The 13,341-nt window shown below is 36.6% G+C and overlaps 1 protein-coding gene across 3 annotated transcripts in view; it reads left to right on the top strand.

Annotated features, from left to right (window-relative positions):
* PDS5B (PDS5 cohesin associated factor B) overlaps positions 1 to 12,937 on the top strand; it is a 101,772-nt gene extending 88,835 nt beyond the window's left edge. For all 3 annotated transcript variants that reach the window (XM_057383281.1, XM_057383280.1, XM_057383282.1), the window contains 5 exons: positions 1,788 to 1,893; positions 3,646 to 4,091; positions 4,183 to 4,284; positions 7,081 to 7,222; positions 8,083 to 12,937. In XM_057383281.1, the coding sequence (XP_057239264.1) occupies positions 1,788 to 1,893; positions 3,646 to 4,091; positions 4,183 to 4,284; positions 7,081 to 7,222; positions 8,083 to 8,118 (832 nt within the window). In that variant the 3' untranslated portion in view covers positions 8,119 to 12,937. The remainder of the gene's footprint in view (positions 1 to 1,787; positions 1,894 to 3,645; positions 4,092 to 4,182; positions 4,285 to 7,080; positions 7,223 to 8,082) is intronic.
* Positions 12,938 to 13,341: the final 404 nt, after the last annotated feature.

Genomic DNA, 13,341 nt, shown 5'->3' on the forward strand with positions numbered 1-13,341 from the left:
GGTTTTCTAATTCCAGAAATAACATCCAGAAATGGCTGAAGGAGGAAAGGAGAGCTTCATAAGTTTGGATTTTTTTTGAGGGTGGAGTTGGGCTTTTTTGGCATGTTTTTTTGGTAGATAGATAAATACACCCCCCACGTGTGTGTGTGTGTGTGTGTGTGTGTGTGTGTGTGTGTGTGTGTGTGTGTGTGTGTGTGTGTGTGTGTGTACACACACAATGGCAGTTTCTGGGAACCTGTCTGTAGTGCTACAAACACATCACAGCCAGGGAGAACTGGCAGGCCATTGTAGTGGTCCTGCATGATTTCCTCCCCGAGTCCTGCGTGTTGCTGGTCTTGGCAGACAAGAGTTTTAGGATTTTAAATTAGTTTTGTGATGAAAAGGTGAATGTACTCTAATGTAATGAGTCATCATCTAGTTAGATATCTTTAAAATTAGAGCTTATTTTGTGTCAGTTTTGTAGGTTGTTGATCAGTTACTGTATCTTTCTATATTCATTTTTTTAACTGAAAGTCCCGATGTCATTAGGTTTTTTTCACAGACATTGAAAGATTGTATGTCCTCCATTATTCATATTTTTTCTACTTTTTCACATTGAAGACTGTTGGGAAATGCTTTGAATATAAGAATTCTCATTTGGTACTTCTGTGACTATTTAATTCATAACATTAATTTTAAATGTTGTGCAGTGTTTTACAAGAAATATTTCTCCACTAGAAAAATCTGCAGAAAGGCATATTTCTTACAAGTCGTGCAGGTTCACATGCTGCACTACATTATTGGCTAACGACAGGTGGACTCCAGATTCTTTTCTATATCCAGCAAAACGAATCTGAGATCAAATTTAAAGAGATGTGGCACTCACAGCCTAACATATTCTGTCATCTTCATGATCTCTCTAGTTCACCCAGGTTAAAGGGATTAGTGTTTTGAGTGGAGGTGCCAATGAGGAAGTGATGGGAATGATTCAGGATGCACGATATTTCCAGTTCAGTCTTTCTGAATATGTACAGGTAGATTTGCATCTTTTGAGGGGTTGTATGAAACTTAAGCTTCCGATGGCATCCTGGTTATTACAGATTTTACACTTGTAGGAGTAAGAATATCTTTCACTCACCATACAGTGTCCAGGCCAGGGAACTGAGTGTGTGTATTTGAATACCACTTTGCCTTTTGGCGCATAGTGTATTTCTTTTCATTAAAAAACTTGCACTGGTATTTAAAAATGTTACTTCTGCAGGTGAAATGAAATGACTTGTGTATTGGCTTTTGTGCCTTACCTTTTATCTGTGGGTCTCAGTGTTTTTCATGTACAGGACGCATTATTGTTCACATTTACATTTGTAGAAACTGAAATAAAAATGGAATTGCTGCTGTAAAATGCAACAAAAAACAGAGGGAAATGTATGTTGCTGTTTTATTGCCTAAACCTCACCATATGAAGGTGTGCGTGCTTTGGCTGCTCTGTGGGGATCTTTGATGGCAATAGGAAAGTGGAGGCACTTGTATACAAACACAGATCTCTTGCAACTCAGGCGGTTCTGTTTTAAAAAGCTGCTTATCTTTCCCAGTAAAAAAATAAAATTGAATGTGGTTTATGATCAAAACATTTGTCTTGAGACTTAGGTGATGTGGTGTCTATAGCATGCACAGTGAAAAGTTCCTTCTGCCAAATCGTTCATGGTTTAATAATAGATTTTTTATGAAGATTGTTGTTTTTAGTATTTATTTTAATGATTGCTCAATGTATTGGAATAACGAGGGAAATACATCTTTATTCATCCTAGGCTTGACAGTACTGAAATGGACCACAGTGAAAATGAAGAATTCACACTGGCTTCACCCTTACCAGGAAAGAAAACTGACAAAAGGGATGACTCTGATTTTGTAAGGGTAAGCTGTTAAAAATGAATGTGATGATATTTGAGGTAATTCAAAAAATATGCTAAAACATGAAACTGAGCTGTTTTTTTTAACTACTGGAAAATGTGTTTAGAGCTGGATATGAAAATACAATGAAAAAATGGATCCTGTTTTTTTATAAAATCATATAGGTTGGAAAAGACCTTTAAAGGTCATCAGGTCTAGCCGTTAATTCATCACARTGAAGTCCACCCCAAAATCATGTGCCTAAGGTCACTTAGGCTTTGCAGAGTGTAGTATCCTTCTTAATTCTTACCAATGGATACATACATATATATGTAGGTATGTAGATCAGTAATAATAAATGTTCCTTGTGAGGATGTAAAACATTATTTGGACTCTTGCTGAGATGTAGCTGTTTATAACTTCTTTACATATTAAAGCATTAATTAAAACATTACTGTTGAAATACAGTAATGTTAGTATGAAACAAGCATTATAATGAAACCAAAACACTGTAAATATTTGGACTTCTGGGTAATTCCATTATATGAAATGAGAGAGTCATAGTATCCATGAAATGGTGGATGGGTAATATTTTCTATTTTTTAGTTTTCCCAGGGGTAAGAGTTGGTTTAGAGCAATGTGGCCCTAGTAGCTACTTATTGAAATCCTTGTGTTATAGCTCTTTACTGTGCTCTTTAGAGAACTAGAGCATGGAGACTTAAAGGAATAGCTCCCATTTTCAAACCTTATGATTCAGAAAGGGTTCTACACAGAGCTGTTGGAGCAGATCCAGAGAAAGGCCATGAGAATGATCAGAAGGCTGGAACACCTGCTAAGAGGAAAGTCTGGGAGAGTTGTTCAGCCTGAAATAGAGAAGGCACCAGGAAGACATAACTGCAGCCTTCCAGTATGACGGGGGCTTATAAGAAGATGGAGAAAGACTTTTGACTTGTTTCTGTTGTAATGGGACAAGGGGCAACAGTCTTAAACTGAAAGAGCTTAGGTTCAAATTGGACATAAGGAAGAGATTTTTTACAGTGGGGGTGGTGGGACACTAGCACAGGTTGCCCACAGAAGTTGATGATGCCAATCACTGGAGTTGTTTGGGGCCAGGTTGGATCGGGCCTWGAGCAACCTGGTATAGGGGAAAGTGTCCCTGCCCATGGCAGGGTGGTTGGAATGAGATGATCTTTAGAGGTCCCTTCTGACCTAAACTATGTTTGTTTTAAGGCCTGGGTGAGTTTTGTTGCTGCTCAGAGCGAATATTGAGGTACAGTTCTGACATTAGTGGTTTGGTAGCTATCACTAATTTGTGTGCATCCTTCTGCAATTGTAAATTCAAGTTGTCCACTGTCTTCTGTATAAGTGCCTTGCCAGTGCCATCATAGGAACTGGGCATAAGCACCCTGCATCTTACAGCAAGAGCTGGAGCCACAAGTTGACAATTCCCATCTTCTGTTTATTTTTCTGTTGATAGTAATGCAGTTATGGATGTTCTGTCCTACTGTGTTGGACACAGTTGAGGATACAAAGGAGGAAGACCTTACACATGTCATGTTTTAACTACTCACCTTTCAAATAATCTTTCCCCCTTGTCTGGTATTTAATGTGTAGGTGTGTGTTTATATTTTTGCATATTTTTGAGATGGATATGGTAAACAATGTGAGGCAACTTGTATAACTTGAAGACTGTCTTGTTGGAGGAAGTTTCTACATGTGTCTGTTTAATACGGCAGTTTAATTTTTTAATTTAATGGTGCAATCTTACCTTTTCAGTCAGAGATGGAGAAGCCTAGAGGAAGGAAGAAAGCAGTTATCACAGATTCAGAAGAGAAACTAAGCATAGATGACCTGAATAAACTGGGTCAAGAGCCRAAACTTAGAGGCAGTCAACGGGGAAGGAAGAGACCTTCTGCAGTTGTTTCAGAAGCTGATGAAACACAATGGCAAGAGGAAAAAAGGCTAAAAGAAGTTGTGATAGAAAGTGAAGATGAACAGAACAGTCCACCAAAGAAAGGGAGAAGAGGACGCCCTACCAGAACAAATAATGGGGCAGCACCAAAGGAAGAACCAGTGGCAAAGTCATCAAAAAGGAGCAAAAAAAAACAACCACCAGCAGCTGCAGTGGAAGAGGAGGAGGAGGAGGAGGAAAGGCAAACTGAAAACATTGAACAAAAACCAAAAGGCAGGCAAAATAGGACATCAAAAAGAACACAGCAGAGGTAAGTCCATCTTCTTGTAAGCTGTGTATTTTTTATCTTTGGACATTAGTTATAATTTGATGCTTTCCAATTTGGGTTTTCCTCAAAACAGAGCAGAACCATCTGAAACGAGTACAGTTGAATCAGCACAATCTACGCCACAGAAAAGACGAGGAAGGTCATCACAAACACCACCAGCACAGCAAAAAAAAGTGTAAGTGTTCTAAATTGGTGTTTAGTGAAAATTAAATATATGCCTCTGTGTCCCCATTCTGAAAATATTTCAGAATACTGTAGTTGACAGTTAAGAAAATAAATTGCTATTGTTATTTTTAAAATGTTTTCCTTAGCTGCTTCTCTTAGGGCATCCCAAACCAGATCAAGAGGCTGCAAATAATTGCACTCAGGTAGTAGGTACATAGCTTTGCTTTTCTAGGAGAGGAAAGTCAGTAAAACACACAAAGGCTCTGAAGACCGGGCTTTACTAGGACTTAAAGGAGAGAAAAGTGATCCTGTTTGTTTTGAATAGTGGGGAAGAAGAAAGTTGTTACTGTGGTRAAACAATTGTTGGGAATTAAGTTTATTTTGATTTTCCTTAAATTAATGTTCACTTTCTTATTTGCAGCCTTAGTATTYACTTGAATAATTTTCATGTGAATAAAATGTATTGTGATCAGTGAAGTGTAGTAGCTTCTGGAAATTCTGAAGTGCATTAAGTTCCAAAGTGAAGGTAAACTCTGTCTGTGGTTAGCTTCATTTTCTTGTGCCTGCTATAGGAAACTACAGGTATCTCTACCTTTATTGTACATGTATAAATAGTACATGTAAGCAGAGTTGTGCAAGTGGTTGTTTGCCCACTTGTATCAAACTGCTGCTCATGGAGAATATTTACTTTTCCTGAACTTGATATAAATTCCTTGGAGCACTATTTGGGGACATCTGCTGTCTGGCACTGTTGTATATATCTGTTGTTTTTCTGGCTTCTGGGCTTAGTTAGCATCACATTGCTCTTCCTCTGGCAATGTCCTGACTTGCCTTATACCAGGGATCTTTCCTGCCAGAGAACCTTGCCTGAGCCAGCTTGTACCCTATTTCAAATTCTGGTCTCACACCAAATCACATGATCTGGCATTTTGCACAGATGACATCCCGACCTCTCCAATGTTCTGTTTGCCTGCCTCAGGTCAGACCTCTGCTGCTCCTTTACTCTGTAACCAGAAACACAGGACCCAACACTGTCTTGGTTACTCCAGCAGTCACTGCTACGTGTGCAGTAGAGCAAGAGTTGGAAACTGCTAYTGCCATGCAGGAAAGACATACCAACAGCTTATTGTTGGGTGATGTGCTATGTGGTGCTTGTCAAAGGTGCCCTTTACTAATACTTAAATGGCTTTTCTCAGTGATGTTGGTGTGTTTCTTTACTCCATTTTAAGCTGAAAGTAGACTATACCACTACCCACGATCAGTAGCGAGCATAACTCATATGCATGTGTATGTATATTGTTCCTGACATGAGGAGCCCAAGTAAGTGGTTTCAGGGTTCAAAGTTGCTCTAGATTCAGGGTTCAGGGTTTGCTCTAGAGTTCATAAAAAAAAAAGTGGGTTGTTTTTGTATGCCTGTTCTGTTWCGCCTCCCACATTTTGACTGTTCTTTTTCCAGATCTGCAAGAAAAAGATGAGGCAGTAATTTTTCAGTCTTCAAAGTGCATTATAGTCAAGCCTTTCTCCTATCCTACATCGATAATTTCCAGCAGTTTTAACTGAAGACAGTTGATAGACTGAGCCAGCACTGTACTGCAAGATAAATATATTTAAACCAAATGCTTAAAGCTTTTTGGGCTCCTGGGGAATGAATTTGGCATAAGAATTTGGGGTTTTGGATATGAGACATAAGTGTATCCTGTGGGTGATAGTGTATAACCTATTTCTGATAGCAAATTGGGTTACAAATCTGTGATATGTGAAAAGAGGACCGTAGCTTGTGATTAATTCTTCTGCTTCATTTTAAATTCTGTTGCTTCTGTTAGTCTTGGAAGACTTGAGTTGGGCTAATTTGTGTTAAGGGATGGTGTGTTGGCTCTGAAATTGCTGTGCAATTGAGAAGTTTTATTTTGTCTGGATTTTAGTGGTTCTTAGGATTGAAAATTCTTACCACTTTTGGGATGTGATGGTATCAGAATACAATTGTTTTGGATCTGTGCCCCCACTGGAGATTGAAGTTTGTCTGTTGTCTGTCCAGAACTGAGTTTCTGGTTTCATGTGATTTGATTTTGAGCTATGCTACTGTAATGTGGGTGCAACTGGGAAGTTTTGGATACATCTGTAGTTGTTTGTTTTTAAAGGTGAAGGGTGACGGCTAATTCTCATTTTAAGCAAATGGGTACTTTTTCCTTGTGGCATAACCACCATAATCAGCATACACAATTTAAGATATTGTTGACTGACTGGTCTTGATTATCCTGATTATCCCTAAGATAGCTTGAAAGATTTGTATTTAGGTTCATGATAGTGTTAATTTCATGTGTAGCAATATAGGTTCTTATAGGTCTGTAAAAACATAGATGCMGTTATTCCAATTTTGTTGTGTATGGAGTCATGGAGAAGTGGAATAKATCTGTTCATGGAATTGAATAGAGAGAAAACCAACAAATAGTATTCAGTCTCTGGCTGTCCAGCTTTTCCTGTTCACTGGTCAGTGTTGTGTGAACCTCTTTTGGCCTGTATTGCGGCACTGAAGAGAAAAWACTGCCGTGTCTATAGAGGCAAAATTGTTAATCTTCACGCTTCTCGCCCTCTATTATGGAACAATATTGTTTTCAAATGGAGTTGTCCAGCCTTCTAGTTCAGTTCTGTGCGTGGCTGAAGTAGGTAGGTGTAAAAGACAGCAGCATTATGTAACATGAAATGGTTAAGCTGTTTTTGTCAAGTAGAATGTTTGCTCATACAGTTAATGCATATTGCAGATAAACTTATACTGTGAAGCTGATTCTCTTTTTTGTTCTCACTGTAGCCGTGCGAGCCGTTCCAAACAAGCAGCCAGTAAAGAGAATGAATCCAGTGAAGAGATGGATGTTTTTCAGAGTGGTTCACCAGTCAGTGATGACATTCCCCCGGAAGAAGTAATGGAAGAAGAGGAAGTCTCCCCAATCAATGTGAGAGAAATGCCTGAGCTTTTCTTTGTCATCTATGTGATGTCCTCTGTGTGATGATTGATGATTAGAGAATGACCTCTGTTCTTAGAACTACTTCTCCTGTTCTTAGAATGACTTCTCCCGTTCTTAGAACTTAACCTTCCTCCTCTAAAATGAATGAGGTGATTGTCAGCTGCCACTGTACTGTAGTGGAGCTGCACTGTAGTTTCCCAGAGAAGTTACATTTCTTAGAAAACGTTACTTTTTGTCAAGTATCTAGGAGTTTCTGTCCTTCTTATCTGTAAGCCTTTCTTATCTGTATGCCAGAATTGTGAGGTATGTAACAGGAATTATTTTTCAGGTAACTCCTGCCCATTCTTCTCGTCTAGATGGTAATAGTGAATAAAGCTTCTATAAAAAGACGATATACACCAAATGAAAGTACTGGAAAATAAGCATGGAGTCTTGGAACAGAATCCTAAACCAATTTCTTCCTCTTAGCAGCATATGTTAAAATGAGTTCACCTTTGTATTTATTTCATACAAATACATCAGTAATGTTATTAGTCATGCTAAAAAATAAACTGAGAATGTCTTCAGACTTTTGGATACATCTGATGGTTGGAGCATCTGAAAACTCTGAGAAAGGGAACTGGATTGTTTAGAATTTTGTTAAGGATGCCGACTCAGTACCATCAAATGAAGTTAGGTCCTGGTCATTGGCTGAGACTTGTACTTGTGACAAAATGAATGATGAATGCCATTGTACATGGTTACTCAAATATTACTGAGACTGAGCATTTTTTCCATTATAAAATGTATTCTCAATTTTTTTCAAAATTTTTCTGTAAAAACTTTTAAAATATCTTTTCTCCAAATAGGTTCGTCGCAGAACTTCCAAAAGGGAAAGACGATGAGTGAGCATGTGGTAACCAACCTTCCAGGTGAAAGCTTTGAAGAGTGCTTTTAGTATAAAGCTTGAGACTGAATAAAACTGTTAGTGCACAAATGGGGTTGCTGAAAAAAAGACAAAACCTATTTTACTGCCCCTGCATTTGCAGTCCTTAGGTCACAAGCTTTAGCCGCACACAYGTTGATATCATTAACTGTGGATTTTTGTGAAGTGTAATGTGCGCTGGCTTTGTAGACATATGAACTAAAGAAGAAAACTGTAAATAGTTCTTTTTTTAATGTTTCTGACTTATAAAGTGCTTGTATAGCTTTTATCTGCGGCTTTAAATTGACAGTACCCACTGTTTATTGGATCGATTGATTTAAAAAAGAACAGAGTTTGTTGAAAATTGATCTCAAGCAATATCTATCAGTGTTTGTATTTGTACTCTTGTTGGCATTTAACTGTGAAAAACAAGTCAGTTGAACAAATAGTGCCACTTTCTTTTGCCACTATTTGTCGAGGAAAAGAAGAGGAAGAAAAAAAGAGTTTTTGTTTCCTTCATGAATATAACCTAGTGTTTACCTTCAGGCACCTACTTACCACCAGAGGTGCAAAATTACTTTCTTTTACAGTTGAACAATATTGGATAGACTAACACAAGAGATGCAAATTGTGAAAGAAGTTTTGTTTTACACCTCAGTATTGATGCCAGACTTTTCTGGACTTGTAGTGGCATTGAAAATTTAGAAAGGATTTAAAATATTTTAATTTTAAAAGTGTGTTATTAAATAATGTACTGAATACCCTACCCATTTTATCTTCCCCTATCAGTTTTTATTAATCTACTGTATCAATAAAATTCTGTATCTGAGTTTTTAATAGTCTAGTATGTTAATGTGTATAGATATTTCTTTCTGAACATGATGTTCACMAAGAGCAAATTATTACTACATTATAATATGAAATCTGATAWATAAACATTAGTGAAAATACAGTTCTTATTACAATGTAAAGTTAATCACAGAGAAATTTTATTGATGCAGTGTGTCTTTATAAACCTGTTCTTGAGAGCCAAGTGTTTTGTATTTTATAGTGAAGTTGCATGTTTTTGAAAAATGTGCTGAAAATGGGATGTAATGTTTTTTTTGAAGCTCGTATCTAGCAGTAGTATATGGTAGGTTACCTCATGAGAGATCCTTTTATTGAGAGTTTATTCTATCTTTCTGTTTTGTTTTTTGTTTTGAGCCAAATTTTTTTGGTATGAAGAGCTAAGTTTTTGTTGAATAACCAACTGTCAATTATTACAGTCAAGGTATTCAAGATTTGAATGAAGCACCATTTTTATTTTGTGCTACAATAGAGAGATTGGTTTGTGTTGGTTTGCTTTTTTTAGTTATGATTTGTAAAAAAAAGGAAACAAATACATAGRGCAGTATCCTGTATGCAGTTTTACAGTTTACAAATTGTGTCTTTGAACCAAAATGTGTCAGCTACTATACTCTGCTTAGCCATGCACAGATTACAGTTTCAGGTGCTGTTCTCCCTCTGGTTCCCTGCTGTTGACAACACATGAGAAATCAATTTCATACCTAGAAATAATAAGAAATTTTTATTTCATTGAATAATGGAACATTTTCATATAATCTATCAATAAATAAGTTATTGTTGCGAGGTTGCCTGTAAAGATTATAGGAAAGGATAATACTAAAACACAGATTTACCGATTTCCAAATGATATGATCACTAATAAAGCAAGCAACTCTTAGAATATTTTCATTATGCATTTTTTTTTTTGGTACCAATAGGAAATAGTATTATAAACAGTTAGATTATTCTGCCTCAACTTTCCCCCTCTTCCCCCATTCAGCTTTTCAGCTTTATACCTATCGATACGGAGGAAATGCTGCCTAGAAAGGCAATTATGGTTGATGTGAATTGACTTTGAAATAGTTGGCACAATGGAACCAGCTTATGTATGCTTCAGCAGTGCAAATGCAAGTTGTTGARGGTTTTTTATGGTATAAAATGATTGAAAGCTAGTTTATATTTTCCTCTTTGACAGAATTGCACTGAAAACATTTATGGAAGATGTACTTTTAAGTCAATTTTATACAAAAATATGAAAAATTAATGCTGAAACTGCTGCAGACTCTTGAGGCTTTATGTCCATAAACATGATTAGGTTAAACTTCATCGAATATTGATGCACCATTACTGATCATAATGTTTATTGTAAACTTACAGTTTTGCAATTTAAATGTTGATTTCTTGGGTAATAATGTGTAATTCATTATTTCTTGAGAAATAGGTACAGCAAATATTCATTCTTATATTCAAACCCCTTCTAATTTCATTCTCATCTCATATAAAGAAAATGAATATTTTATGTACTAACATTTTGAGATCTGCATACAGTAGCTACAGTAGATTATAGTTATGTATAAAAGATAAATTGCTAACATTGTTAGCATGCTCTTCTGCAATGATAACGTTAAGTTTATAAAAATGTACTGTATWACATTAAAAGATCAAATCGAACTCATTGTAACAAGTTCCAGTATGACATTTTTGTGAGATTACTGAAGTCTCTTGGTATACTTTGCAGCAAATAAAGCTTTTGTTACATTTCCTTTTCTTGCTGCAGTGCAACAGGAAACTTTCAGTGATCTGTTGTCCATATGTAAAATCCAAATAGGTATTTTAATCTTGATACAAGTGTTTAAAAATAATCTACTGATTCCAGGAGCATAGTGGTTTCTTACTTGTTATTGACTGAGATAACTAATATTTAGGGCTAGCTAGCCCATTAATAGGAAGGAAACATGAAAGTGTTTGAAAGTTCTAATGTGACTATACCTGTTCCACCTCAGATAATCTAGAATCCTGTGTTAACTATACTTTGCCAATTGACTTTATTTTCTAGCAAAATTGAACCCTTTTTCAAATATTTTGACACTTGCTGTTTTGACATTTTGATCTCTGTGAACAAAAACATCAGTTTACGAAAAGATATTAATATTAAAGACATTTTAACCAAAAATGAATATGCTCAGTTTGTGAGTAACTTGCAAAAAACTTGAGAATTTAATACTAAATACATTATTCTGGCGTAGCATTTGCCATCTGATATTCTAGAAAAGACACCACCAAAGTTGAGAGGTGTGTTCAGTTTTCTTGCTCCTTTTATTTGCATGTGTAGGTTTTGACAGATTATCCAAGTCTGCTTTTGTGAATGCACATGGTAGGTTTTGGGTCCTGCAGGTTTATGTCCCTATCATTCTGTGGGGTTAATTCTTAAATGCATTCATCCTGTGCAAATACAAGTATAAACCCAAGAACATTGTTTGAATATTCTGCCAGTTGTGCATACAGAGTAAATGATGATCTTAAAACAGGATACCAGCAAAATTCTGAGTTTGTGGATGAGTAATTTACAAACTTATCTGTGTTTAAATATAGTGTAGAGACTGATACATCTCTACCTCTTCCAAGTAGGTGCAGTACATATTTTACAAATACTTTTTTTAAAGAGACACATTCAGGTATGCCACCGTGTTTGACCAAGGCCGTATGTCTACAAACGCACATGATCAAGGTGAGTTCTAGATGGCCATCCTGCTACTCCGGTGGTTCTATAATGATCAAAATGATAACATCCACTTGACCAAGACCAGTCATCCATCAGGAGTAGTAGAAGAATCAGAATGCATTCTTTTTTCCTGTTGTGCTCACTGGAATGGCAGTCTGTCTTTGCATCTTCGTCGGATGTTGCCTTTGCAAAAGATGTTTACTAATTTAGGTGCTATTTCCTAACACTGAAAAAAGTGACTTCTATTCCACAGACAGGGAAACTTCCTGACATGTCAGTAGGTTTCTCCAACGTACTTAGGATGCCCTCTTCATTTCATACAGTATAGCTTCTGCTATTTTGTTGATTGTGGAAAAGTTAGAAGCTGAATGTTGGCAACTGGCACAGAAATAAAGAAGTAAACTCCACCCAATTTACTTTGAAGGTCTTCAGATTCTGCTCTCTAAAAGATCTGATCTCTTCACAGTGGTCCCCCAGTGCCATTGTGTTTGTGTGGGCAGGCTAAATATGGTCTTGTACAGTGGGTAGAGAAATTAAGGTTTCATGCTTGCATTTTTTTTCTGTGCCTCACTACAGTCATGGTGTGGTTTTTAGTAGCATTTTCAATTTTGTAATGAAGATGTATATTGTATATTTTTTTGAAACAGCAGCGTCCTATCTATGTAAGAATGAAGAAAGCCTCTCAAATACAGATTTCTACCCCTGCAAATCAGTATTTCAGCAATCATGTAGGATGCTGGAATTATTTTAACATACAGGGTCTTTAAAGGATGGATAACGTAAGGTGTTTGGTTTGGCTGGCTGTGTTTCCCATGCTTGTATTCTACCTCACATATGCAGACACAAAGGAATGCAGTATTTTGCAAATCAGAGCAGTATAACTGAAAAGCGTGCCTGCTTGCTTGGAAGTAATTTTGTTATTTAAAAAAAAATTGCAGTTCACAAATTTRTTAGTGGTTCTGAATAGATTCAGTGAGCTGATGGCTTCAGATATGTTCTGTAATACTGTGCCAGTACTGTTGTTTTTCATTAATTTTCTATCTGTTTGAGACAATTGCACAAGTTATGACATACAGTACAAGAGAACTTAGCAGCAATATTAATAGTGGTGACTTCAGCTGGTGTTGCACTCTGAAGGACTGTGTTAGAATGAAACAATCTTGCCCTAGAAAGCTTTTTGTTTAATATGTTGGGAAGACAAGCTGATAATGTAAACCAGCTTTTTTCTACATCACAGCACCTTGAAATAGTCTGATTTGGAGTAGCTGGCTTTTTTGGTCAGTACACTTAACTTGGAGGTGCCTGTGTTCCTTGTAGTATATTTCTATTCAGCAAAATGAAATTCTTGTAAACTAAAGATATTTTGAAGAAGAGTTTTTAATCCTGATTTAATAAAAGATTAAGGTGTTTAAGCAAAGATGTTTTGGGGGGTTGGCTTTTGTTGGGTGTCCTTTTATAACCATACCTATAGATGCAGTAACATGTTACATGAGTGTGATGTGCATCACCATTTTTCTGGAGTGTTTGACCTGTCAACGCACTGAAAGGCAGTACAAACTGCCTTTGTGTTTTCCCCTAAAAGCATTTACTCTTCACCTTCAATGACCATTTCAAAAGATGAATAACTGGAGAACAGAGGGAAAAATTGATGGTTTT

The sequence above is a fragment of the Malurus melanocephalus genome, unplaced genomic scaffold, assembly GCF_030028575.1.
Source record: "Malurus melanocephalus ecotype Western Australia unplaced genomic scaffold, MMel_1.1 scaffold_619, whole genome shotgun sequence".
In the NCBI taxonomy this organism is placed as follows: domain Eukaryota; kingdom Metazoa; phylum Chordata; class Aves; order Passeriformes; family Maluridae; genus Malurus; species Malurus melanocephalus.